Raw genomic sequence first — 26429 nt, 5'->3', positions numbered from 1 at the left:
AAAGTGCTACAAGGTGGCGTCCCAACTCAGAATAGGGGAACCAGGCTCGTTCGTCCGACAGGCACTGACATTCTGGAAAAACCAGAATAAGAATTTGTAGCGGCGCAGGCGCGGCTTGGCCACCTCAAGGCGACTGGCAAAGAAGGACCGCTTGCGACACGAGGAAGAAGGCCCATGTGCTAGTCGCTGTCTTCATAGGTTCCAGGGTTCCCCCGCTTGCTGTCCGGCTTTCCGGACCGTCTCTTCCCCCAGGGACCGGGACCAGCGCCCTCATGGCCGAGGTGAAGGTGAAAGTGCAGCCGCCCGACGGAGATCCGGTCGAAATCGAAAACAGGTAAATCAGTGGGTGAGAATTGTTTCCCGGCTCGGGAGGCCCCGCGAGGCGCTGGACCCCGTCTCCGGGACCCTCGCAAGTTCAGTGGACGCGCAGGGAGGGGATCGCGGGTGTTGGAACCCTCCTCCCATCCCCGGAAAACAGAACTCTTAATTTCGAAACGAGTCGGACAGTTTGCAAAATTGTGTAGCTGACCTTTCCCTGGTGCTATTCGGGAAGCTCTACTGATGCGCTTCTTTCCCACATTAAGGTGATCCATGCTCAGAGTGAAGACTCGGCGTTTTCCCCATAGTACTTGTGGATACACGTTCTGATCATGGATCGCCCTTGTCAATAAGGGAATTCCCGTGGCAGAACGTTTAGCCGAAGTTAGAGTGCAGTTTTCTGTTATGAAGCAACACAAGTCAGATGGTTTTAGTGCAGTATATAAGTGAAGATTTTAGGGCGCCCAAAGCCTCTGCCGATTTTATGTATTCTACCGTGCACTGCAATTTTTAGGTTACCACATAGTTTTAAAGGACCCCAACTTTTTAAAACTATTATGAATAACACATATGATGATCCTAGGGCAAGATGAAAATTCGGGTTTATTTTTGTTTCTTAGAGATAATTCTAAAAGCAGGTCCCAGTTGTGGTGAATTGTCATAACAGATTTTGACTTCCCACCAGAAGTGTTTGATTTACCTCCTGCTCACAGACTTATGGCTATCCAAGGCACTGTATCTTCCCTTTGTCATACTTGTACCGTCTGAGAAAACTGAAGCCTCAGCTTTAATATGTCTTTCTGTGTTTTCATTTGACTTTTGTTCTAATTTAAGGTTCATGTGAATAAGGAAAAGACATGCTTCTCTTAAATACAATAAAAATGTAAACGTGTATTTCAAAAGCATCGTCCTCATTTTTAATATGCTTTGAATCAGAACCATTGTAGAAACCTAGATTATCTATCAGATGTGAAAAAAGGCACAATTCCAAACTGTTCTTCTTGTATTTTTTCCCCTACCACCTCTTGAGATAGGTAGAAACATGAATATCATTAATGCCTTTGTTCCTAGGATTATAGACTTATGTCACCAGTTCCCTCATGGAATCACAGACCAAGTAATTCAGAATGAAATGCCGCATATAGAAGCCCAGCAGCGGGCAGTGGCCATCAATAGACTGTTGTCCATGGTAAGGTGAATCCAACTAGTTCATGTAATTACTTAAATGTTGTGATTGTCATTACTTCCTGTTATGTAGTCACGAAGCCATTCTCAAAAGTGTGTTAGGTTGTGACTGATAAGACTCCAAACCAGGAAACAGCTCAGACTGCCTGAATTAAGGAAAGAAGAAGTAATATGCATTTTACAAGACAAATGAAATACTTGTATTTTAACTGTTACATTTAGTAACCTAATTGTCACTAAGCTACATAATGGCACACAGCTACCTATGGGCATAGTCTATTCACACCTTTTGTTTGCTTTTTACTGCTAGTAAAGGCAAATACATAGTAAAGGCTTTGGATCAAACACTTAAATAAGCTAGTATGAAGATTAAAAGACAAAAAATGGAAAAATCAACTATAGCTACAATAAACAGTTAAGGAATAAACATGTGATGATCAGGAAGAAATAGACAATCTGAACAGTCCAGTCACTAGTAGTAAAATGGAATTAGTAATCAAAAAACTCCCAGCAAACAAAAGTCCTGGACTGGATGGCTTCACAGGGGAGTTCTGGCAAACATATAAAGAAGAGCAAATACTAGTCCTTCTCAAACACTTCGAAAAAATTGAAGAGGGAAACACTCCCAAATTCGTTCTATGAGGCTCCCATTACTCTGATACCAAAACTAGACAAAGATGCTACCAAAAAAAGAAAATTAGAGGCCAGTGTCTGCGATGAATATACATGTAGAAATCCTCAACAAAATATTAGCAAACCAAATTCAACAGTATGCAAAAAGGATCATATACCATGACCAAATGGGATTTATTACAGGAAGGCAAAAATGGTTCAATATGCAGAAATCAATCAGTGTAATACACCACAGTAACAAAAGGAAGGATAAAATTCACATGATCTTCTCAATTGACACAGAAAAAGCATTTGGCAAAATTCAACATCCATTCATGATAAAAACTCTTAGCACAGTTGGTATAGAGGGAACATATTTCAACATAATAAAAGCCATTTATGACAGACCCATAGCTAACATCATATTCAGTGGTGAAAAGCTGAAAGCCTTTCCTCTAAAATCAGGAAGAAGGGAATTCCCTGGCAGTCCAGTGGTTAGGACTTGGTGCTTTCACTGCCAGAGCCCAGGCATACAAATGGGAAGGGAAGAAATAAAACTGTCCTTATTTACAGATGACATGATACTATATATAGAAAACCCTAAAATCTCAATCAAAAAACTATTAGAACTAATAAATGAATTCAGTAAAGTTGCAGGGTCAAGATTAATACACAGAAATCTGTTGCTTTTCTATACACTAATAATGAACTATCAGAGGAAGCAAGAAAACAATCTTGTTTAAAAATCACACAAAAGGAATAAAATACCTAGGAATAAACTTAACCAAGGAGGTGAAAGACCTAACTTTGAAAATTGTAAAACACTGATGAAGGAAATTGAAGGTGCTACAAAGAAATAGAAAGATATCCAATGTTCTTGGACTGGAGGAATTAATATTGTTAAAATGGGGACTTCCCTGGTGGTCCAGTGGTTAAGAATACGCACTTCCACTTCAGGGGGCGTGGGTTCAGTTCCTGATTGGGGATCTAAGATCCTGCATGCTGCGTGGTGCAGCCATAAAATAAATAAATAAAAAGTAAAGACTATATTAATATTGTTTAAATGTCCATATTATCCAAAGCAATATACAGATCTAATGTGATCCTTATCAAAATACCCAGGACATTTTTCACAGAACTAAAATAAATAATACGAAAATGTATGGGTAGCCACAAAAGAGCCCAAATAGCCAAAGCAATCTTGAGAGAAAAAGAACAAAGCTGGAGGTGTCATGCTTCCTGACTTCAGACTATACTACAAAGCCACAGTAATCAAAACGGTATAGTTCTGGCACAAAAAGAGATACATAGATCAATGGAACAGAATAGAGAGCCCAGAAATAAACCCATCCACTTACGGTCAATTAATTTAAGATGAAGGAATCAACAGTATACAATGGGGAAAAGAGTCTCTTCAACAAGTGGTGCTAGGAAAAATGGACAGCTACATGTAAAAAATGAAATTAGGACTTTTTCTCACACATATATAAAAATAAACTCAAAAAGGATTAAAGACTTAACTGTAAGACTGGAAACTGTAAAACTCCTGGAAGAAAACACAGGCAGAACACTGACATAAATTGTAGCAACATTTTTAGAGAAATGCAAATCAAAACAACAATGAGATATCACTTACACCTGTCAGAGTGACTATCGTAAAAAAGACCACAAACAACAAATGTTGGTGAGGATGTGGAGAAAAGGGAATCCTTGTACACTGTTGGTGGGAATGTAAATTGGTGCCACCACTGTGGAAAACAGTATGGAGGTTCCTCAAAATACTAAAAATAGAGCTACCATATGATCCAGCAATTCCACTCCTGGGTATATATCCAAAGAAAATGAAAATACTAATTCAAAAAGATATATGCACCCAAATGTTCATAGCAGCATTATTTACAATAACCAAGATATGGAAGCAACCTAAGTGTCCATCAACAGATGAATGGATAAAGAAGATGTGGTACATATATACAATGGAATATTACTCAGCCATAAATAAGAACAAAATGATGCCCTTTGCAGCAACATGGTTGGACCTAAAGATTATCATACTAAGTGAAGTAAGTCAGACAGAGAAAGACAAATACACATATGATATCACTTATATGTGGGATCTAAAAAGTAAACAAAGGAATGAATATAACAAAACAGACTCACAGATATAGAAAACAAACTAGTGGTTACCAGTGGGGAGAGGGAGGGGCAAGATAAGGGTATGGGATTAAGAGGTACAACCTACTATGTATAAAATAAATTGGCTACAAGGATATATTGTACAGCACAGGGAATATAATCAATATTTTATAATAACTTTAAATGGAGTATAATCTATAAATATGAGATCACTATGTTGTACACCTGAAACTTATATAATATTGTAACTCAACTATACTTCAGTTCAAAAATAAAGCAGTGCACCAGATTGCTGAACACTGTTCTAGCCAAAGGAAAAAACGAGTGTTGGTTTTTTCTGGTCAATTCACCATTGTGAAGGTCTTCAACTCCAGGATGGATAGAGCAAGGCATGCTGGGAAGTGTGGCAATTAAAAATGTTTTTGTTCTCGGACCCTCCCTTTTAGCCTTTTCTTTCTGTCTGAAAATTATGCTCAGCACCTCACTCTCTTTCACCACCTCTGCAACCCCACCTATTGCCAGTTCTGTCGGCTACAGGCTGTAGGCAGTGGTAGAGCTACTGAAGAATTTTAAGCAAGGGAGTAATTACTAACAAATCATGAGTGTTGCTGATTTTACCTCTTAAACAATTCTCAAATCTGTTCCACTGTTTCCATTCCTACTACCCCTGCATGTCTTCAGGCTCTTGGCTTTTACTTGGACTATTACAGTGCATCTTAACGGGCTTTCCTGGCTCCATGTGCCTCAGAGCAACCAGCCTGCTCTGTCTTAAATACAGATTTGACCAAGTCACTTTCCCACCAAAAACTCTTCTCTCAACTCTAGAGATTCAAGTCCACACTCCTGGGTTTACCACACTGAGCCCCTCCCTTCTGCACCCACCTCATCTCCCTCCACCCCTCCAACTCAAAAGTGAGTTTTCAGAAGGAACAGATGGTTTTTGGTTCCCTAGCAAATCACGCTGTTTCATGCCTCAGTTCCTTTGCTCATGCTGTCTTCCCTGCTTAGCAGGCCCTTTTTCCCTTTCCTCACAGACTGACTCCTCATTATTCTCAAGACTCATCTCTGCTATCGACTCCAGGGATCCTCACTGACCCCCCAGGCTGGGCCAAAGCTGCTTCTCTGAGAGGCCGTCCCACCCTTTACTTAGCTCTGTCTTAATGCCAACCCGATGGTATTGAAGTCAGCTGTGTAATTCTCTTTCAGAATCCATGTTTGTCCCCCCCAAACATATATCACAGTACAAGTGTTCAGTAAATGTTCATAGGCTGAGATGAACAACTGAATGGATCCTCCAAATTGGGCTTTGTGGTTTGAGGGAGGGAGGGAAAGTATTGCTGTTTATCCATATATCAACCTAATTCCAAGTCATGGGTCTGCCCAGCCTTAACTCGTGGGAATGGGGCCTCTCTTAGCCGTGCTTCCCTGAACTGCTGGAAGCCCAGTGGTAACATCCATCTGGGTTCTCCTAAGTTCAGACCCAAGGAAATGCAGGAGCGTGACACACATGCTTTGTTTTACTTGTGACTTGTATAAAAACAGAACTACTACAGGCCTTTTATTCATTGGTTGACCTTTCTGCCTAATTTTCATGTAACACTACAGAAATCACACATGTCAGTAAATGTTACTATTAACATTGTAAATTTCATTTACTCATTGTATCATAGAATATTTTTGCATGAATAGCCTTTATTTGAACTTTTTTAGACAAATTACATTTTACTATATTTATATATATTTATTGAATTTATTTGAATTAAATATGGATTTTTATTTATTATTCTAAAGCTGCTTGTTTAAAATTCTTTACACATTGATCATATAACCAAGCCAGGATCTAACATGTAGAAAATTGTTAGGTATTAATATTTGGGGAACTGGCGAGATAAAGAGTTAAGTTTTAAAAAGTACATCACATGTGACATGTAGGAAAAAACTTAAGTACTCAAGTGAAGAACTGGCAACTATGGGAGGTAGGCTATTTTAGTCCGTGTAAAATATTGAAGAATGCATTAATGTTTGTCATTGGATTTGATATATCTCCAAAATAATTCACTGTTATTTTCTTTTTTAAAAAAAACAACTTTAGGGTCAGCTGGATCTCTTAAGGAGCAATACAGGCCTTCTGTATAGAATAAAGGAGTCTCAGAATGCTGGGTAAGCACCTAATTTTTTATTTTAAGAAAATTTTAATATGATAAAAGTAATATATGTTTGGGGAAAAAAAGCCAGTACAGAATTGCATGTAAACCTGGCCCGTGTATCATCTCACCTCCTATATGCGTTCCATTTCCCAGAGATAGCTGCTGTTAATATTTTGGCATATATCCTTTCTTATAGGTATATATAAATACATATAGATGATTATATATTTATATACCATATATTTATATATAATCTCTCTCTCTTTTTTTTTTCTTATTTTAACAAAAATGGGATCATGATATCCATACTGTTTTGCAACTTGTTTTTTTTCACTTACTATATCTTGGACATCTTTTCATTTGGTACATACAGCCCTGTCTCATTCTTTTTAAGGTAAGCCCTTCTTTTGGTAAATAAGTCAATGTGATGACCTTGTCTGCTCATTCGTTTCAGTAGTCTTGTAGATTATTAGATTATCCTGTACCTCTTTGCCTTTTTAATTCTCCTTTATTTCCCTGCAGTAAAATGAAAGGATCAGATAACCAGGAAAAACTAGTATATCAAATCATAGAGGATGCAGGAAATAAAGGTAAGCATGTAGAGGAACAGCAGAAACAACATTGTCTCTAGGACCAGATAGTGGGGACTGAGATCCTGGCTTCCCAGGATATAGATCAGTCAGTTCAGTATGCTGCCGTTTGTTAAAAGGAAAAGAAAATATAACACACACACACACATATGTATATAACAATATATAATGTACATACATTTGAAGGACACCCAGGAGTGACACTGTTGTTGCCTCAGGGAGATAGGAACTAGATGGCTGTGGGCAGGGATGGAAAGAGACTTCTGAATGTGGACCATATGAATATATTATCTATTCAAAATAAATAAATTAAAACTTAAGAGTTTTTTTTTTAATCCTTACTTGCTAAATTTTGGAAGGCTTCGTTTCTTCCTCTTATCTGTAAATGGTGGATAATAACATCTCTCTGGTTTTTGCAAAAATCCGAGGGACGCCTAGTGCAGTGTGGCAGTGTCTGGTGTAGCTCCCTCAAGAGCTATTTAGTTCCTCTCCTGTTGCCCTTAAAGAACTTTATCGAAATTGCTGTTATTACAATTTAAGATCTGTTTGAGTCATTGATATTAGCTTTAACAATTACAATGTAATCTGAAGTCATATAATTTTTATATGTGTTGGGAAGTTAAATTAAAATTTTAAAAATAAATATGAAGAAGTCATTCTCTATTTTAAAAAAATCTTCCTATCTTATTATGCCTTCACGTTGGGAAGAAAATACAGCAAAATGTTTTAACATAAATTCCTTTTATACATATAACACATATTTCCTTCTTTGAAAGAAAAATCATAGCTTTCTGCACAGGCTTTTAGTGACTATGGGAACTGTAATCTTTCTATTTTCCAAATATAGTGCTGTATAAATAATGGACATACATGCACACAGATGCTCTCATAAAGTGTTTTTTGCTCTCATCAAGGGTGGCAGCCAACCCAGACCCAAACTTAAGGTTGTTTTTCACATATACAATTTAAAGTGATATTTAAAGAAAAAAAGAGGTTGGGATGTAGGGGGGCATGGAAAAGGCAATATATGTTAATTCAGTGACATTCAAGATTTTTCTTCCATTACAAAAATGTCCTTTTCATATGTTTTTTAAAAGGTGCCACACTGGCATTCCAAGAAATTTCCAGTTAGAAAATAGAACATATAACTTATGTATTGTTTTGCATATTTTTGTTACTTTATCTGAGACTCTTACCTCTAATTCATTTTTCCTATAGCTATGCTCTAGGAATATATACATATTTTGCTAGATTTATAATGAGATATAAGCAATGGGAAAAGAAACACATATCCTATAGTGTTCAACTTATTTTACTTTACTTTCTTATAGGAATATGGAGCAGAGATATCCGATACAAAAGCAACTTGCCATTAACAGAAATTAACAAAATTCTAAAGAATCTGGAAAGTAAAAAGCTAATTAAAGCTGTTAAGTCTGTGGCAGTGAGTAACCATCTCTTTTCTTCCCCTGGATGTTCTCTGTACATATATTACTCCAAGTATATTTCAGGTTTTTATTCTTTAAGCTATGTCATGATTTAAAACAACTGGTCAAAAAAGATTTTTTAAATTTTAGCTCATATCGGATGGTTTGGAGATGCTGCTTTAGATATGTCACTGCCAGTTAACTCTTAGAGTCTTACCCACTCAAAAATCTAAAACTACTTACTCGCTTCAGTAAAGAATTTGGGGGATCACGAACATTTTTCCTGGATTTTGTGGTATGTAAGATAATTTATTTCAACCTGGTGTATGAGATTACCCATTCCACAAATACCCGTCGTGCATTTGCTGTGTGCTGGGCACTGTTCTGGGGGCTTGGAATACATCAGTGAGCAGGTCACAGAAAGTTCTCTGCCCTGGCCCTGGTGGAGCATCTGTTCCAGCACATGGGATTTCTCCTCCTCCTCTTGCCAGCCACCCCGTCACATCCTCCAGGGGCTCCAGGATCCAGAGCTGGCTCCAGCAGACACATTGCTGACTTCACTGATTGAGGCATCAGAGGAGCTGGGGTGCTCCTAGATTAAAGTGTGCTTGAACACAAAATTCAGCAAATAAAAACTTGATAGTCATCAGTGGTTTTATTTATCAATGGTATTTATGTCCTACCACTCCCTCATTTAGAATATTATTTCTCTTCCACATTTTTATTGGATAATTTCAAATATGTACAAAAGTATAGAAAATAACAAAATGAATCCCCATGTACCCATGCCTAGCTTCATTTTGCCAATCATGCTGTACATCTTTATTTTTAGTAGCAGCTTTATTGAGATTTAATTCAGTGGGTTTTAGTATATTCACAGAGTTCTGCAGTCAGCACACTGTTCTAATTTTTTAAATTATATCTTTTTAATGTTGCTGTGTTTTGTTTTGTTTTGGGTTTTTTTGGCCATGCCGTGTGGCTTGTGGGATCTTAGTTCCCTGACCAGGGATTGAACCTGGGCCAAGACAGTGACAGCACCGAGTCCTAACCACTGGACTGCCAGGGAACTACCAATATGTGGTCTTTAGTGTCTGGCTTCTTTCACTTAGCATGATGTTTTCAAAGTTTCAGACTAAAGTAGTATTAGATTGTAACCCAAAGTATAAAATAAATATTCATGAGAACATACTAATATAAATGTTTGAATAAATAAATCAATGGGCGAGAATAGAGAAGTCTTCATGCAGAAGAATTCCAAATAATTTGTGTAGACTCTTCATCCTCAAGGAAGTAGAGCGAACTCCCAGTCTTTAAGTGTGGACTGTGCGTGGTGGCTTCCTTCCACATATGGAAAGGTCAGGACAAAAAGGTAACTTTACAGTGGAGAAAACTGAGAAACACTACCTCAAACCAGGTGATGGATTTATAATGTCAAGGCTGATAAGTTATATTGATGACAATCAATCATCATTTAGTGATGATCAGGTACTCTTGATATGACATGATGAGAAGTGCACTTTACCTCTGTGGTCTTTTTTCCAGTCTACTCGGACAAATCCCAATTAAGGGACTTCCTACAGAATTTTTTGCCAGTAATTCTAAAAAATGGCAAATTCACCAATAACAAGGAAAGTCTGAGAAACTGTCACAACCAAAGTCTGCCTCATGTATAATAAATTTGTAATAATATGGTATTCTGGATAGGATCCTGGACCATTAAAAGGACATTAGGGAAAAACGAAGGGAATCTGAATAAAGTGTAGACTTTATAATTAATATTGACCTATCAATATTGTTTCATTAGCTATAACAGATGTACTCTGGTAATGTCAGGTGTTAGTACTAGAGGAAGCTGAGCACAAGGTCCCATCTTCACAATAATTCTGTAAATCCCAAACTGCTCTGAAATATGAAGCTTTGGGGGTTTTTAAGTCTTAGTTTTGGAAGACTATTTTGTTACATCTAACCATCTACTGTGCGTGTTTTTTCCTAGGCCTCAAAAAAGAAGGTGTACATGCTCTATAACCTGCAGCCAGACCGCTCTGTGACTGGTGGAGCCTGGTACAGTGACCAGGATTTTGAATCTGAATTTGTAGAGGTGCTTAACCAACAGTGTTTTAAATTCCTACAAACCAAGGTGAGGCATAATTGAGGAAACATCACTCCAAGTATAGTTTTTTTAAGTTTCTTCATAAGGAATGTTTAATCTTGTGTATCATATCTTACAGGAATTGAAAACATTGAAATTGGTCATTTTTACTAAACAAAATATGTCCTGTTGTTGTTCTCACTATGAATTGTATTCAGAAGGCACCAGAATTCTTCCTGAAATTTATGTTTCTACCCTTATAGGCAGAAACAGCACGGGAAAGCAAACAGAATCCAATGATACAAAGAAATAGTTCATTTGCTTCATCACATGAAGTGTGGAAGTATATCTGTGAATTGGGGATCAGTAAGGTTGGAACTCGGTTTCTAATTTTCATCTTATTTTTAAAAACTTATTCTTCATCATAGGGATATAGTTTACAATGTATTGCAAACACAGCTGACCCAGACCCTTTTTTCTGGTGATACCCATGTACATTCTGCAGAACCCACTTTGAGGAAGTACTGTCCTAAGGCAGTCAGGCAATGGCGGTCATTGCCGTCGGGCACTTTCTGAACTGTATGTACCTGAGCTTGGGCTACAGAGCAGCAGAGTGGAGGCCTGGCAGTGCATTTCACTACCAGATTCAAAAGTCTGTTCTGACAAGTTCTTGATTCTCTTGGGGACGTTTCCATATATGTGCCAGACATCCATTATCATAGCAGTTGTCGTTTATTGGTATTTTCCTACTTATGAGATGTTAGTGGCATTGTCAGCACATTCTCTGAAGATCTGTACAGACACACTGTGCTTGATACTTTTCATCATCAGAGAAGAAGCTGAAGTGGCTGCTTGGACAAATTTTCATTTCCTGGGCTCCAGATCTCTCTTTCATAAAAAAACAGGAATTTGGACTATTTGATGTCTAAAATACCTTTCTGCTCAAGCATTTTATAAACCTCCATCAAATTCTTGCCAAAGAATGTTACAAGATGTCTAGATTTTCCTTGGGAGGGTGAAGACATCAGCAAGTGTCAAGCTCAGTGCGAGCTCAGAGCCCTGACCCTGGCATTTGAGGGTCTGTGCTCACTTCGGCCATTGTTCAGCCTCTTTATGCCTCCATTTACTCTCCAGCATAATCCTTCCCCATTTCACCAAGGAATTGTGGCCTTTTATGTTTTTTAACACCCTCCAAAATGATGTCTCCTTGTCCTTTTTGGGTCCTTTCTAACGTATCCCTTTTGTAGGTAGAGTTGTCCATGGAGGACATTGAGACCATCTTAAATACACTCATTTATGATGGGAAAGTGGAGATGACTATCATCGCTGCAAAAGAAGGCACCGTAGGCAGTGTGGACGGACACATGAAACTGTACAGGGCAGTCAATCCGATCATCCCGCCCACGGGATTGGTCCGGGCCCCCTGCGGACTCTGCCCGGTGAGTTACAATGGCTTCCCTTTACACTTAACTGCCACCGAGTGCAGATGCCACATAATGTATATCAAGCACACCCTAGTTTTCTTAAACTCAGGGTTGACCAAGAACTGTGGAAATCTCCATGTAACCTTGATGACAGAGCTTTAACGGACAAATCATCACCTTGTATTTTCTTAGAATAACCATGTTAAGGAAATTTGTTTTCTGCTCTTGGCCCCAAAATGGACATATTTTTTCTTTTTGGCTGCACTGCACGGCATGTGGGATCTTAGTTCCCTGACCAGGGGTCGAACCTGCACCCCCTGCAGCGGAAGCGTGGAGTCTTGACCACTGGACTGCCAGGGAAGTCCCCAGATGGACGATTTTTGATGAGGGCTAATCATTTCACCTCAGTAGGGAGGGAAATGAGATTTGTTGAGAACCTACTATGGGCCAGACATGTTCTTGAAGATTTCTGTGGTCTCATTTAATCCTCCTTACGTCCCTTGGAGCTAGTGATGTTACTTCCCTTTAAGTGTGAGGGAACTCAGGCTGAGGGCGACCTAAGCATTCAGCTGAGACACAACAACCAGGACTCACACCCAGAGGTGATGTGCTTTCCCTCGAGGCCCGCCCCACACTCTTCATTCTTTTGTTCCCAGATAGTCTCTGAAAGCCACCTGTGTGCTGCAGGCACCGTGCCAGCCCTTGTGGCATTTATATTCTTGGGCTGTTAGTCCGTGTTTTATTGTCTACATGCCTAAGCTCTCTATGCCCTGGTTTCAACTCCTAGAAAAAAGGCTAACCTGTTGGGAATTCTATTTAGCACCCTTCACAAAAAGGAAGGTGGCTCAACGTGAAACATTTGGTTAGTTAAGATTAAGTCATTCGTGTGTATATATCTCCCTTCCTGGACTCTTGTTACCTGCCTTCTGCCCAGTGGGTAGGTGGATATGGTCGGCTTAGTGCTACAGTGAAAGGTCTCTCACTCACTCTATGATCACAGAGCAGGTCCTATTCCAGTATGTTCTTATTTACAGTCCTAACCTCTTTCACTTCGAAAGTTTTGTTTTTAATATTGCTTTAAATAAATGGTTGGATCTTGGATATTTTGTTAGAATTTTGTTGTAGTTGATATTTAAGACATTACCTATAATGTAATAATTTTAAAACTTCAGTTTGAATATAACCTTTTTTCTTTTTTAAAGGTTTTTGACGACTGCCATGAAGGTGGTGAGATTTCACCATCTAACTGTATTTACATGACAGAGTGGCTCGAATTTTAATAGAGAGCTATGAACTTTACTGACATTTTGCAAATGAAGTTACTTTGGGAACAAATAATTTGATTCATGATGGCACATCAAATTCCCTTGAAAGCAAACCTCAAGATAAAAACTTGCTGCTACGAAAAAAATTTTTTTAATCTATGAAGACTAAATTTACATTGGTAGAGTAGGCAACAGGACATGAAACAGGTAAGGTTAGTAGTGAAATCCATTCTTCCATAAGTAAAATACTTTGAACTCCTGGAAGACCACCTTCTGAAGCTTTCAAGACTTTTGATGATTCACAGGAAAAGAAGCAAATATGTTCATATTCACCAAGTACTGTGATAACGGCTAGAGCTTTAAAATGCCTGTTTTAAAGTTACTTATTAAGGTCTTCATTGGGAAATTTTTATATATGACCCAGTGTCACCATTTCTGTTTTCTCAGCAGTTTCATTGAGAAGAAATGAAAAAGAAGGCAGGAATAGCAGGGGAGAACGCAGACTTGGGGCATGAGGGGGGGACACAGTGGAACATCCCTTTTCTACACACTGTTGATGCCTTTTTATGTCCGCAATATTCTTTCAGGGGATTATGCCTCTGTACTTACCTCAAACCCAAATGACGCTGTTGTCAAGGATATCTTTTTAGTGTATAAATATTAATTACTCTCATCTTAAATGGAATATTTTCACTGCTTCTTCTTTGTTAAAGTCTTACAAGTTTCACTCTGTGGCTCAATTGTATTATTTGCTAGAATTTTCCCCTGGATTCTTATTTAACTAAAATTAAAACTAAAAAGAATCCATTGCCCTCCATTCACTTTATTGGGCGGGGTGGGGGCGATTATCATTCTTCTTTCCTTATCCTGTTTTAGATTTTTTTCCATATTCTGTTCTAAAATTCATGGTGTAATAGGTCTAAACTAAGCAGGAAGCCATTATAATTGTCCTCAGTTCTAATAGCACTTTCAGTCCCAATCTTCAGCTCAACAGAAAACAATAGGTTACTTGATGTATTGTTACACAGAAGTTAGCTATAGGTCTTTTTAGGATCTCAACTATCATATTTTCACTTCGTAGCGCCACTTAAAAGTTTCTGTGTCCAGGCCAAAAGTGGGGGACCGAGGGAAAGGAAAGCTCTGCTGGGGCCTGAGTTCAAACACCAGGTTTGGAGAACCAACACAAGGGTTATTTTGAGATAAACAGTAAAATAAAATTCAGCTCAGTATCCAGTTTTTAAGAACCAGATAAATTCTGTGGCCAGCTGTACAGAATTAGCCTTTGATGACACTGGTGCTTTGAAACAAAGATCATTTCAAGTACTAGATGTGTAAGATCCAGAAGAATCTGGGAGCCTGAAACTACAGAGGGTTTCCGATCCACTCTCAGAGAGAGCTGGAATGCTAAGAACAATATCTGCCCTTCCTGGGACCTAGCCTGTCACAGGGGCGATCGTCTTATTTAATGACAAAACTGAGCTTGGAGGAGACTTAGAAGTGGAACGAAGGAAGCAGTTTGTGTTTTAAATACATTTTGTACTGTATCTTGACAGCCAGAGATTTTTTTAAGTTTACAATCAGTAGCTAAAACAAAAGTATTCCTTGCCTACCAGAAAAAAGAGCTCCTATAAACTTGTTTCCCTTAGCATGGTTTTCATTCTGAATATTAACTAAAGAAGGATAGAGACAATCTTTTTTTTAAAATTCATTTATTTATTTTTTAAATTAAAAAAATTTTTTTTTTTAGCGTTGGGTCTTCGTTGCTGTGCGCCGGCTTTCTCTAGTTGCAGCGAGTGGGGGCTACTCTTCGTTGTGGTGCGCAGGCTTCTCATTGTGGTGGCTTCTCTTTGTTGCGGAGCATGGGCTCTAGGCGCGTGGGCTTCAGTAGTTGTGGCTTACGGGCTCTAGAGCGCAGGCTCAGTAGTTGTGGCACACGTGCTCAGTAGTTGTGGCTTGCGGGCTCTAGAGCGCAGGCTCAGTAGCTGTGGTGCACGGGCTTAGTTGCTCTGCCGCATGTGGGATCTTCCCAGACCAGGGCTCGAACCCGTGTCCCCTGCATTGGCAGGCAGATTCTTAACCACTGAGCCACTAGGGAAGCCCCGAGACAATAATTTTAAAATACAGCACCTCTGTTGATCATTAAATGGATATCTACCCTACAGGAGTAAACTTTGACCAAAACAAATTGTGGTGCTCTAGACTCACGACAACACCAAAAAATCAAATTGTAAGTGAAGTTCTAACCTTACACTTGATTTCCATTTAGTGTAAGGTATTTTGCTCACCTGAAAAGATATTCCCTAGAGTCTATCAAGGCCCGTCTCTGCTTTATAAAGATCTGTAGAGAGTCAAACAGAGAATCATGAAAGGCCATGATTTGACGGTTTAAATGAATAGTCCATGTGGAGTTCTTCCCTGAAACTCCTCTGATCTTAGTTTGGTGATGAGTAAGTTTTATAGGATCATAATTTTTATGGTGATCAACTAATAGGCAAACTAGTCAAACAAAAGTAACTTCAAGTTGAGTCACTTCTACGTTGGTGGTGGGTGAGGGAAGCACGTAACACGCGCTGTAGTGCAGTGCTGTCCAATAGAACCTTCTATCAGGATGGAAATGCTCTATATCTGTGTCCAGTAAGGGAGGCACTAGTCAGCCGTGTCTGGTGAGCACCTGAACCGTGGCTTCTGTGAATGAAGAACTGAACGTTTTCTTTGCTGGTGCCCTGTGGTTACTGGTTACCATACTATCAGCCCAACTCAACCATCGTATTCAAGTTATTATTATTTTTTTCTTTTGCAGTACGCGGGGCTCTCACTGTCGCGGCCTCTCCCATTGCGGAGCACAGGCTCCGGCCACGCAGGCTCAGCGGCCATGGCTCACAGGCCCAGCCGCTCCGCAGCATGTGGGATCTTCCCGGACCAGGGCACAAACCCGTGTCCCCTGCATCGGCAGGCGGACTCTCAACCACTGCGCCACCAGTGAAGCCCCCCTCAAGTTATTTTTATAGGAATAAAGAATATCAAATTATTTCTCAATTGTATATATTTGGTTTTTTCTACAGAGGAAGAGGACAATAAAGTATTATGAACTGTTATTTGTATAAGTTTGTAAATTTTTTTAAGAAAGGACTTCAGAAAACAAGGCAGAGAATATGTAGAACAATGACTACTTCCAAATAATTGAAATAGAATCAAGCTTTGATTATAGGCTTGGTCAAATCAATGCTAAACAGCTTCTCTGAGAAAAGTATTCAATGGATTTATCTACTTTGTTTTTCACTAACTTGCCAAATAAACTTTTTAATCTTTATTTTTAATTATAAAAGACAGTGCACAAACTCAAATAATCCCGAGGTGTATAATGTAAAAAGGAGACGTCCACCACACCATAACTACCAAAATTCCCATCCCCTAAGATAACTGCTGCTAAAAATTTAGAGAATCTCTCCTAACATTTTTTGAGCACACTTAGAAATCAAAAGCCTTTTCAGGTTCAAATGATGGCTTTGAATTTTCGTTAGGTATCAACAGTGTGGGAATTCACATTATTGCAGCAAATATCAGGTGTGAATTTACTGGAAATTGTTTTGAGATGTTACTTGGGGATAATAATAGCCAAAAAATGTTGGAAAATGAAAAAGGGTTATTTTTGAGGGAGTATGATTAGAAGAAAAATCATGGAATGATGCTGAAAGAGATATAAAGGACCATGGAAATTAAAAGGTAGAACACTTTACAGAACAAAATCTGAGATATGGAAAGATCATTTTTAAAAATATTTAAGACTTTGTAACAAAATCCAAACTGTTCCCATGACTTCATCCTTTGACATCATGTCTATTTCTCAGGCTTTTCTCAAGCTCTAAAGCACTGGCTAAGTGAATACTTACAGCAAGAGGTCACACATGGATGGCTTGGCCTTTGTGTCTTGCTGTGTTTGCAAATTTTTTATTTACGCTGTAGTTGCCAACTAACAACCCATATGTCTGTGGACTGAACGTAATTCATGTACATGTGGATTACATATACATACACTTATGGTCCCTAAATACAAAAGTGTATTAATTTCTTTCCTTGAAAATCAGAAAACTGGCAATGCCTTGCCAAATTCCCACATGGCAACAATCCAGACAGGGCCCAGCAGTAGTTCTCCCTGTCGCCCTAATCCTTGCCAGTCTGGTCTTAGACCGATCCCTGCCTGACCCTGCAGACCCTTGCCTCAACCTCCTTGTGTGTCACTCTCTCAACATGTTAAGGACATGTTATGATGCAACTCCTACAGCATAACATGAAACCTGTTTAGTTTTAATCTGGACTAGGGATCAGGAAACCTGGGTTTCATTTGTGTCTTATTCACTTTGGATAGGTAAGGGCGGTTAAGCTGTCCCATGTCCCTTATCAAATGGGAAAAATACTGTTTTCGGTCAGAGCAATTTGAGGAGATGTAGGTTCTATGGAAAATGAAAATACTGTTTGTAAGTTAGTTTGAACATTGAAACGTGTGTGTGTTTTGGACCTTAATTTGATCTGGTTTGCATGCCCGCTGTTCATCTGATAATGGATGATTGTCATCTGTTCCTAACCTGATCGTTGCCCGACTCCCATGTCCTTACACACAACAGCAGGAACGACCCTGGCTATCCTGGCACTTCCAGCATGGACTTGACCACACTAACCAATTCATGAAACTCTGTGTTCTGGAAATGGCCACGGTCAGTGAATCTGTACAATTTGGCTTCCAACCTGTTGGCCACTTCTTGTTGTTCTTTCCAAGGAAGGAAAGGATCGTCGGTGGAGCCAAACTGCACAATGTGAGGGCAGTTGGCTTTGATCTTCTCCCACTGCCAGGGGCGGCTGAAGTATCCTATGAGAAGAACACACAACCTCTCAGTGTCATGGATACTTTCCATTCTCACCACTCTAGTGAGGACCATGGCAGAGACTCAGAGAATCAGAGCCCAAGTGTTGAGTTAGAAGCCCTTCTTCAGTTTTCAGATCCGTAGGGCTTGATACCATAGCTACTGGTGAAGGGGGAGGCTAGGGCTCAGGGGTTCAGTTCTAGACTACGGGTTAGATAGTGGCTCACTGCCCTCTCTAAGTGCCTAACTTATACCTAAAGATGGGTGGTAAGTATTCCTCATGTGCTGTTAGATTTTGTGTTAACCTGTTGGAAGACAGTGCTGTTTTACTACCTGAGCGTGCAGCCCCGTGGCTACAGGAAGGGCTCTTCCGGTTTCTGCCTTCAGACTTACCGCTTGCCCGTTCGTTGTCATCCCCCAGGTCAGACGTGTACGCAGACACTAACACGATAGCACACACCCGGTGGGTCTCTGCGTACCTGGAGCGAGAGGAATGGTGTAGCTGATGTTTAATGTTAAATCTGGTCCCAGAAAGTCAGTAAGCCATCCAAAACTCATTTGATTTAGCTTACAGAAAGCACATGCTATAGGCTGCTGAGGTTAGTAGGAAAAAGAGCAAGGAAAATGCAGAAATGTGAGCCCGGTGGTTAATCACCTCACCTGGGCTACCTGAGTTTCTACTCTGTTTTCAAGGTAGTGCAAACCTCTTCCATAATTCTTTCTGAATAAACATAAAAAGTGTAATCATTCCCTTTGATGTGTGCATTCGTCGGCATTACTTGGTTGGTTAACATGTGGATTCCCAGGCTCAGCCCAGAGCATCTGATTCAGAGGATTGTGAGTGAGGCAAAGGAATCTGCATTCTAAGGCGTGACACCTCCCCAGCCCAGGTGACAGATGCAAGTGGTCTGTGACTGTACCATCCCAGAACTGTGCCTCTCTCACACACGCTTGTTTGCCTTGTCTTACCTCTGTCCCCCAAGGGCATCCCTCAAGGGCAGGTCTGAGCCTTCTCGATTTTTGTGACCCTGTTCCCTAGAACAGTGCCCAGCAAACAGACACTCAGCTAACTGTAGACAGTTCCCTCACTGAGCAAAGGCCAGGGCTAATGAAGGACCTAGAAAGGTAAGAGCTCTAGGAGGCCTTGGTGCCAGGCAAGGTTTAGGGTTGGTATTTTGTTCTCGTGCCTAAACTTTTCCCCCAATCTTTTGCTTTGAAAAATGTCAAACTTACCGAAAAGTGAGAACAAGCACCCAGATTCATTAATTTTGCTACAGTTCACCCCTAAATACTTTAGCACGTATCCCCTAAGAACACGGCTGTGCTCTTATGTAACGACAGTATCATTCTTACACCTAATAAATTTAGCACCAAGACAGTAACATTACCTGTATTCATTTTTCCCTAGTTGTACCAAACTGTTCTTTAAAACATCTTTTCAATCCTAGATCTGGTCAAAGATCACGCGTTTGGTTTCATGACTCTTCAATCACTTTTAAATTTGTTTTAAATGAGATTGACGACTTTTAAGAATTTTAGGCCCATTTTCTTGTACGTTATCCCCTAAACTGAACTTGTTTCCTCATGATTAGGCTGAGGTGAAACACTTGGCAAGACCATTACGTAGGCAATGTTGTGTCCTTCCCACTCCTCCACAACGATGGGCACACGATGCCAGTTTGTCCCATTACTGCTGAGACTGTCAGATTCCCTAGGGTGATACCCCTCAGATCCCTCCACTGTAAAGACACAATTCCCCCTTGTGATTAATAAGTAACTGTGGGGTAGTCCTCTGTATCCTGTTCCCCTATGATCTTAGGCCCCATGGCTTTAGCATCTGATTTTCTCCTTGCCTACCTTAACTTTAGAAGTTAATTTTTAGAAGGTTCCTGACAATCCTACAATAAATTTCAGGAGTCTTTAAAAGAAGCCACATCGTTATTAGCCAGCGGCCTGAGAAAAATTCAGTTGGCCTTGGGTTAGCACAGATTTCAGCATAAAGGGCTTTCTTCATTTTCCGGACAACCCCTGGCAGCTTATAAACACTATGTACCACAATTCTGTAGGTCCACATAGGAAAGCATTATTCTTGTAGCTTCCACAGGTGTGGCTGAAAGGTTATGGAACTTGGCAAGATTTCTCTGACAATCGATTCACGTGACATCCTGAGGGGCTGCTGGGGACAAGAAGCCACACAAAAACCATAATCCTGGGACTTCCCTGGTGGCACAGTGGTTAAGAATCCGCTTGCCAATGCAGGGGACACAGGTTCGAGCCCTGGTCCGGGAAGATCCCACATGCCCCAGAGCAACTAAGCCTGTGTGCCACAACTACTGAGCCCAAGTGCCACAACTACTGAAGACCACGCACCACAACTACTGAAGCCCGCGCACCCAGAGCCCGTGCTCTGCAACAAGAGAAGCCACTGCAATGAGAAGCCCGCGCACCGCTACGAAGACCCAACGCAGCAAAAAATTAATTAATTAATTAAAACAAAAAAACCCCCATAATCCTTTGTCATCTAGCCTCGCAAATACAGAGGAAACCCAACCCTAACAGGCTATTCAGCCAGCTCCATCCTTACATTCCAGGCCTTATAAGCCTGCAGGGTGACGTTCTAATGGGGAGCAGCAGGGAGGCACCCATGACCCCTGGGGGCGGGGGCTGGGGCTGGCGGGGGGGGGGGGAGGGGAGTTGAGGGCAGTGCGGGTAGCAGCCTCCACCCTCCAACGGGGAGTTATCAGCACCTACCATATGCCAGACACTCTGCCAGGCACCGGGGTTTCGTGTCAGAATGAACAAAGCCCCACCCTCATGGAGCTTACATTTGACTGGCAGGAGACAAGAAATGAATAGGATGTCAGGTGGTGAAAAGTGCTACAGATAATAAGGGGGGTCATAAGATATAAAGGGGGTAGGATTCGGTGGGGTGAGGCTGCTGTTTCACGTGGAGTGATTACATAAGGCCTCACTGAAAGGGGACGTGGAGCAGAGACCTAGAGAGGAGAAGGCCATGCAGGTGTCTGGGGACAGAGAGTCCAAGTAGAACAGCGGCAAGCACAGGCCTAAGAAAGGCACAAGCTCGGCATGTTCAAGGAACTGCACTGAGGTCTGTAAACCAGGCTGGGGGCAGCGAAGGGGAGACGGCAGAGACAACATGGGGGGCGGGGGGCTTGAAGGCTGAGAAGTTCTTCTGAGGGTGACGGGAGCTGCTGGGGTTCGGAGGCACTTGTGTTTTAAAAGGGTCACTGTATCCCAGTAAGAGCAAAGTATCTTTTTAATCCACTAATCAAACCAGGAAGGAATTAGGACAGATCATTTTACTACTCACTGTCTCCTCTGCAGTGTAAACTTAAGATGTGCACGAAGTATTTCCCAAGCAAGCTTGACTGGAGCCCACAGGGGTAGGGGGGATGGTGACAATTCAATAAGGACCACACCTCATGGCTGCAATGGCCCCAGAACTGTGGCCTATGATGATGGTCTCCTCGTCACAGTGCAGCTCCGTCTCCATGAAGGGCAGCCAGATGCTCTCTTGAGCTGTGACTAAGGTTCAGGGGAAAGAAAGAGTCCGTCACTCAACAGGGACAGTCTCAGTCCAGCGCTGCCCACCTTTCTAACAGAGGACCATTCAGCAAACCGCAGAACCGCAATGGGGGATGGGGCTGTTTTAATAGGGCCAAAGTTTTTTTTGTTTGTTTTTTTTTTGTTTGTTTGTTTTTGTGGTAAGCGGGCCTCTCACTGTTGTGGCCTCTCCCGTTGCGGAGCATAGGCTCTGGACGCGCAGTCTCAGCGGCCATGGCTCACGGGCCCAGCCGCTCCGCGGCATGTGGGATCCTCCCGGACCGGGGCACGAACCCCATTTCCCCTGCATCGGCAGGCGGACTCTCAACCACTGCGCCACCAGGGAAGCCCAGGGCCAAAGTTTTATGTGTTGCTGTCTGAAAGACTCAAATCTGTAGTTTTGGTAAATAGTTTTGTTTTTATTTTTTAGCATTTTCTTGAAAGGAAATACTAAGAAAATAAAATATAACTCTGAAGTTTAATGTAAACTTTCCAACTTGAAAACAAAAATCCTCTTGACAATATTGTTTCTCAAGTTGATGTCCACATATTTTCTTTCTTCCCAAAAAGGAAATTCCTGAGACAACTCATAGGCACTCAGAACAGAAGGGGCCACGTTACATTTTCTAATATTAGGATCTCATAGAGATGCTGTAAGTTTTGTCATACCTCTGCCTCAAATGAAACACCCATAAATTTTGCCTGAAAAGATTTGACTTATAGAAGGGAAAATCCGTTGCTTACAAAGTTGAAAATTAAATTCTTCCGAGCCCAGGTGCTCTTCTTGATCCTTACGATAATTTTCTATCATGTTTTTTGGTTTGCATCCTCCTCCCCCAAATACTTGCCATCATTCACTCTGAGGTATGTATTCCCTTAGGCTTCTCTGCTAGGATATTCCTCTTCTCTACCGGAAAATGACAAGATCAAAACCCAACAAGAGGAGGCTTTTTAAAGACACATTTAAAAAACTTACTTGGGTCAGGCATGTTTTTAGCCAAACACTGGAAACCAGGTATCTACGATATGAGAAGGAGAAAAAAATTATAATAAAGAGCTTAATTACAACTAATACTTTGCTAATAAGAAATGAGACACCTGATATGAGCTTTAACAATTCAATAAGTAGTTGTTTATATCATGAAATGAAGTGGGGTAAGTGCTACAGGATTACATATGAATATACAATCCCTCCTCATAAACTCCATCTGTCTGTAGTTCTCTATCTAGCCAGCTCCGCGGATCTCTTCATATGTGCAATTGCACATGTACATTTATCACCGCTGGCATATACATATAGAGAGGGCATAGCAGATTCTAGACAAACTGACCTGGAGCCAATCAGACTATGCTCCAGGGAGTAGGTAAAATGTGGTACATAAATGTGGTCCAGGAAGTTGGAGATCCAATCCTCTTGGACAGCTGCAGCCCTGACCTTTTGGTTTGTAGCTCTAGCCATGGCTCTCAGCCACAAGCCTGGAATTTTATTCTAGAGACCCAGTCTAGAGCTCTAGAGGTTGGCAACTCAGGGAACAGTCTTATTGCCTAGTTATGGAAGAACGTTTAAAAAAAAAAATCAAGATGCACAAGACAGCCCGCAGTTAGATGCCATTTTTATAAAGCTCACAAAGAGGCCAAATTTAACAATATATTGCTTAAAGGATACATACATAGGTTGAACAGTACATTAATTAATTTTTTAAACTAAGTTTTAAAAGCGAAACAAACTTTTAAAATTTCATACGGCAGGGAAACGGGATGGAGGGACATACAGGTGGCTCTGAAGGTATTGATAATGTTCCTAGATTTCAGTTTGGTGAGGGACCCTCAAGTATTGGTTACATTATTCTTCATAATGTATGTACGTGTTACATACATCCTTTGTAAATATCAATATTACATATTAAAATGTTTAAAAATGCGAGACAGGTGCTTCCCTGGTGGCGCAGTGGTTGAGAGTCCGCCTGCCGATGCAGGGGACACAGGTTCGTGCCCCGGTCCGGGAAGATCCCACACGCCGCGGAGCGGCTGGGCCCGTGAGCCATGGCCGCTGAGCCTGCGCGTCCGGGGCCTGTGCTCCGCAGCGGGAGGGGCCACAACAGTGAGAGGCCCGCGTACCGCAAAAAAAAAAAAAAAAAATCCGAGACAGAGAGCAGAGAAGATTGGTGTAGAATTATCTGGGAGTCCCATATCTGAACCCGCAGCAGATACGGGGAGCGGGCTCGGTCTCCAGTTTCTAGAGGTGGAGCTTGTACTCTGAGCCCTGAGAGGAGCCCTCCTGGCTGTTTCACCAGCCGAACTTCCTCCACTACTTGTAGAGTCTAAGACGGGGTTCCCAGCAGGGCTTGAAATGCCCACGGTCGCGAGACCCCTCCACAAGACCACCAGAGTCGAGAGTCAAAGCCAAACGGCAAGGGTCATTTATTGCAGGTTCGAACCTGGACCTCTGCGCACTCGTTGCCGGTGGCGATAAGAGGAGTTTAGTTCAACTCTTTCATAGACAGGTACAATCAAATTCGGGACTTTCCAGGGGTGGGGAGTACTGATTGGTTAACCTTTAAACAAAGACACTAGTCGCCGTCTGATTGGTTGGATGATTACAAGGGGGGGTCAGCAAGCGTAGTTACAGAAGCGAGAGCTGCTGGTTAAGTTCCGGTTTCCTGAGGTTTCGTTTCTCAATTGGAAATACTTAAGACGGGGCCACGGTTACAAAAAGAAATAGTGCAAACAGGAAAACTGACGGAACCCTAACAGCGCTGCGGCCTCCACCAGCCCAACGGCAGGGCGGCGGGAGGCTGTGCGCCCAACTCCAGGCGGCGCTCCCAAATGTGGCAACCCAGCGCCGCGCCCTGGAAGGGCCCTTTCTCGGCCCTTCTCCTCAGAAAAGAAACTCCAGGAAAAGCACAGACTGAATGCAGGGCGTCAATTCAGTCTTATTCCCACCAAAGTAGAACGCAGTCTCCTCAGGCTCTGCACAAGGGGGTGGGAGCGGGGAGTCCTCCGGCCTCTCCCGCGCCAGCCCGACCTCCCAGTGCAGCGAGGTGCGTCTCCTACCTGCTCCAGCTCCCTCTTCACCCAGCTGTACCAGCCGTGAGTGGCCATATCTTCGCCCCCGTTCCCAGGGACGATCACCGCCTTGCAGGGCGCCGCCATGAATGCAGCCGACCTGAGGCGCTCAGACCGCGTGCGCGACCGGGGAGCCTGCCCGTGGCATTCCGGGAATTGTAGTTCCGGGGCGCCAAGAGCGCACCCACTGAGCTTCTGGTTCCCTACTGCACAGGGCAGCCGCAGACAAACCTTGCGGGTTTCCAGCAGCTGTGTAAGTCACCTTTTACTTGCTTCTTGCTGGCGCTTCCATTCCCCGCCCCCCTTATTTGGGACAGACCGTGACATGCCCAGAATGTGTTATCTCTTACCTAGACTAAGTGATATTTGTATAGAAAAGTATGTTTTAGTTTCAAAGCAGAACACAACCCGTTTTCTTTGTTGAGGACTCCTGATTTCAAAATAGTTCTTAATAAAATAGTCAATATCAGCCAATAACAGTCAATACCAGCGCGGCATGGCAAAAAACAAAACAAAAAACCAAAAGAAAATTAGGACTCAAACACTAGTTCTTTAAAAAAAAAAAAAAAGCTTTGCTGAAACCCTTCGGGGCATTTCCGGGTTTTAGGGAGGCATGAGCCACCCATTACCTTGCACAGCCCTTCGATAAACCTTTCTCTGCCCTAAACTCTGACGTTTCAATATTGTTTGGCCTTGCTGTGCGTCAGGCACATGAACTTGTGTTCACTAGCATATCTAGGGGTCCGTATATCCAAAACACTGAATGGTTCATCCTGGTTTTTGTACTGAATTCCTTTCAGCGTGTGTTGTAGGTCAGCGGCTGCAGTGGCTCATGGTTTGATCCTTATAGAATTGGATGGCAAATAACATTCTTTGTTTTACACTCTATGTGTTTGTGCATCTGTATGCCTTCATGGCTGTAATCGCAAAGGTCTTCACCTGTTCTAAGAGTATGAAATGGTTTACTAACTTTAGAGTTCTAACAAATTGGATTATTACATCTTTTAAAGAAGCTTTGTTCTCATTGCCTCTTGCCGTATCAATTATTTTAAGCTGGTTATTTTCTAAGAAACAGCAGATGTGGAAAAAACTCTTAGCCAAGTAGGAATTATCCTTTTGTAAGACACATTTACATTTGTAAGGGAAATCTCCATTTGTAGGTTGTCTCCCTCTCTGTACTAGAAAGAGGATGGCCACATCTCTATAAAGTTACCAGTGGAGAAGGCAGTGACTTAAATCTGCTCAACAACCTTAACCTTGTTTACTGCGCTTTTCCTGGTGACTTCCCATAACTGACTCCCCAACCTCAATATCCTCTTTTGTCTTTAGCTGAGGATGGTTTTTAAGGTGAGGACTTGAAACATTTTAGCAAGTTACTCATTTTCCCTAGGTCTCTCCCATGTATACATGTTACTAAATTTCTATTTCATTTTCCCCTGTTAATCTGCCTCATGTCGATCTAACTCTTAGGCCAGCCAGAAGAACCTAGAAGGAGGAAATTTTCTTCCTTCCCAATGCCTATCAGGATAACTACACAGTCACATAAATAAACTATTCCTAAAATAAGGAAATTAAACTTCTAATACATTAATGTGGTAGATTTTTAAAAATCCTTCTTACAGTAATTTCTAGCACTAGGAATCCAGGTTCAAATAAGTCAAGCAAATTTTTGGCAAATGATATTTTCTTAATGTTTGGTTAAAAAAAAAACCCAGCTATGTCTATCTGTGAAAGAGAAGAATAAATC

The 26429-nt window shown here is 41.4% G+C and overlaps 2 protein-coding genes across 4 annotated transcripts; one reads left to right on the top strand and one right to left on the bottom strand.

Annotated features, from left to right (window-relative positions):
- The first annotated feature begins 162 nt into the window (after positions 1-162).
- POLR3F (RNA polymerase III subunit F) lies at positions 163-16288 on the top strand. Of its 2 annotated transcripts, XR_007472065.1 has the most exons (10): positions 185-334; positions 1390-1507; positions 6344-6411; positions 6921-6988; positions 8320-8432; positions 10409-10552; positions 10768-10875; positions 11752-11943; positions 13131-13400; positions 15994-16288. XR_007472065.1 is itself a non-coding variant. In XM_004270407.3 (9 exons), exons 1-9 carry the CDS (start codon positions 273-275, stop codon positions 13206-13208), a joined length of 951 nt encoding a protein of 316 aa, XP_004270455.1. In that variant the 5' UTR covers positions 163-272; the 3' UTR covers positions 13209-13998. The 2 variants fall into 2 exon arrangements, 1 of the variants encoding a protein (XP_004270455.1); XM_004270407.3 differs by lacking the exon at positions 15994-16288 and having other exon boundaries at positions 163-334; positions 13131-13998.
- RBBP9 (RB binding protein 9, serine hydrolase) lies at positions 14317-25571 on the bottom strand. 2 transcript variants are annotated; one of them, XM_049699133.1, is made up of 6 exons: positions 24671-25571; positions 22593-22635; positions 21493-21598; positions 18446-18531; positions 17937-18057; positions 14317-15246 (listed from the first exon to the last, which is right to left on the bottom strand). In XM_049699133.1, the coding sequence occupies exons 1-6, from the start codon at positions 24767-24769 to the stop codon at positions 15156-15158; spliced, it is 546 nt and encodes a 181-aa protein (XP_049555090.1). In that variant the 5' UTR covers positions 24770-25571; the 3' UTR covers positions 14317-15155. The 2 variants fall into 2 exon arrangements, with proteins under 2 accessions (XP_049555090.1, XP_004270533.1); XM_004270485.4 differs by lacking the exon at positions 14317-15246 and having other exon boundaries at positions 16670-18057; positions 24671-24784.
- Positions 25572-26429: the final 858 nt, after the last annotated feature.

The sequence above is a fragment of the Orcinus orca genome, chromosome 16 (genome assembly GCF_937001465.1).
Source record: "Orcinus orca chromosome 16, mOrcOrc1.1, whole genome shotgun sequence".
In the NCBI taxonomy this organism is placed as follows: domain Eukaryota; kingdom Metazoa; phylum Chordata; class Mammalia; order Artiodactyla; family Delphinidae; genus Orcinus; species Orcinus orca.
This window is presented reverse-complemented; position numbering and strand designations above follow the sequence as displayed.

Bases quoted from the DNA above. Each gene is read 5' to 3' on its own strand.
- RBBP9 (XM_004270485.4), bottom strand. From the start codon at position 24,769: ATGGCGGCGCCCTGCAAGGCGGTGATCGTCCCTGGGAACGGGGGCGAA. The intron at 21,599-22,592 runs GTAAGTTTTTTA...CCTGAACCTTAG, and splicing joins TAAAAACATGCCTGACCCAA to TCACAGCTCAAGAGAGCATC. The intron at 18,058-18,445 runs GTAAGTCTGAAG...TTCTTCTCATAG, and splicing joins TGACAACGAACGGGCAAGCG to GATACTTCAGCCGCCCCTGG.
- POLR3F (XM_004270407.3), top strand. From the start codon at position 273: ATGGCCGAGGTGAAGGTGAAAGTGCAGCCGCCCGACGGAGATCCGGTC. The intron at 8,433-10,408 runs GTGAGTAACCAT...GTTTTTTCCTAG, and splicing joins AAGCTGTTAAGTCTGTGGCA to GCCTCAAAAAAGAAGGTGTA. The intron at 10,553-10,767 runs GTGAGGCATAAT...CTACCCTTATAG, and splicing joins TTAAATTCCTACAAACCAAG to GCAGAAACAGCACGGGAAAG.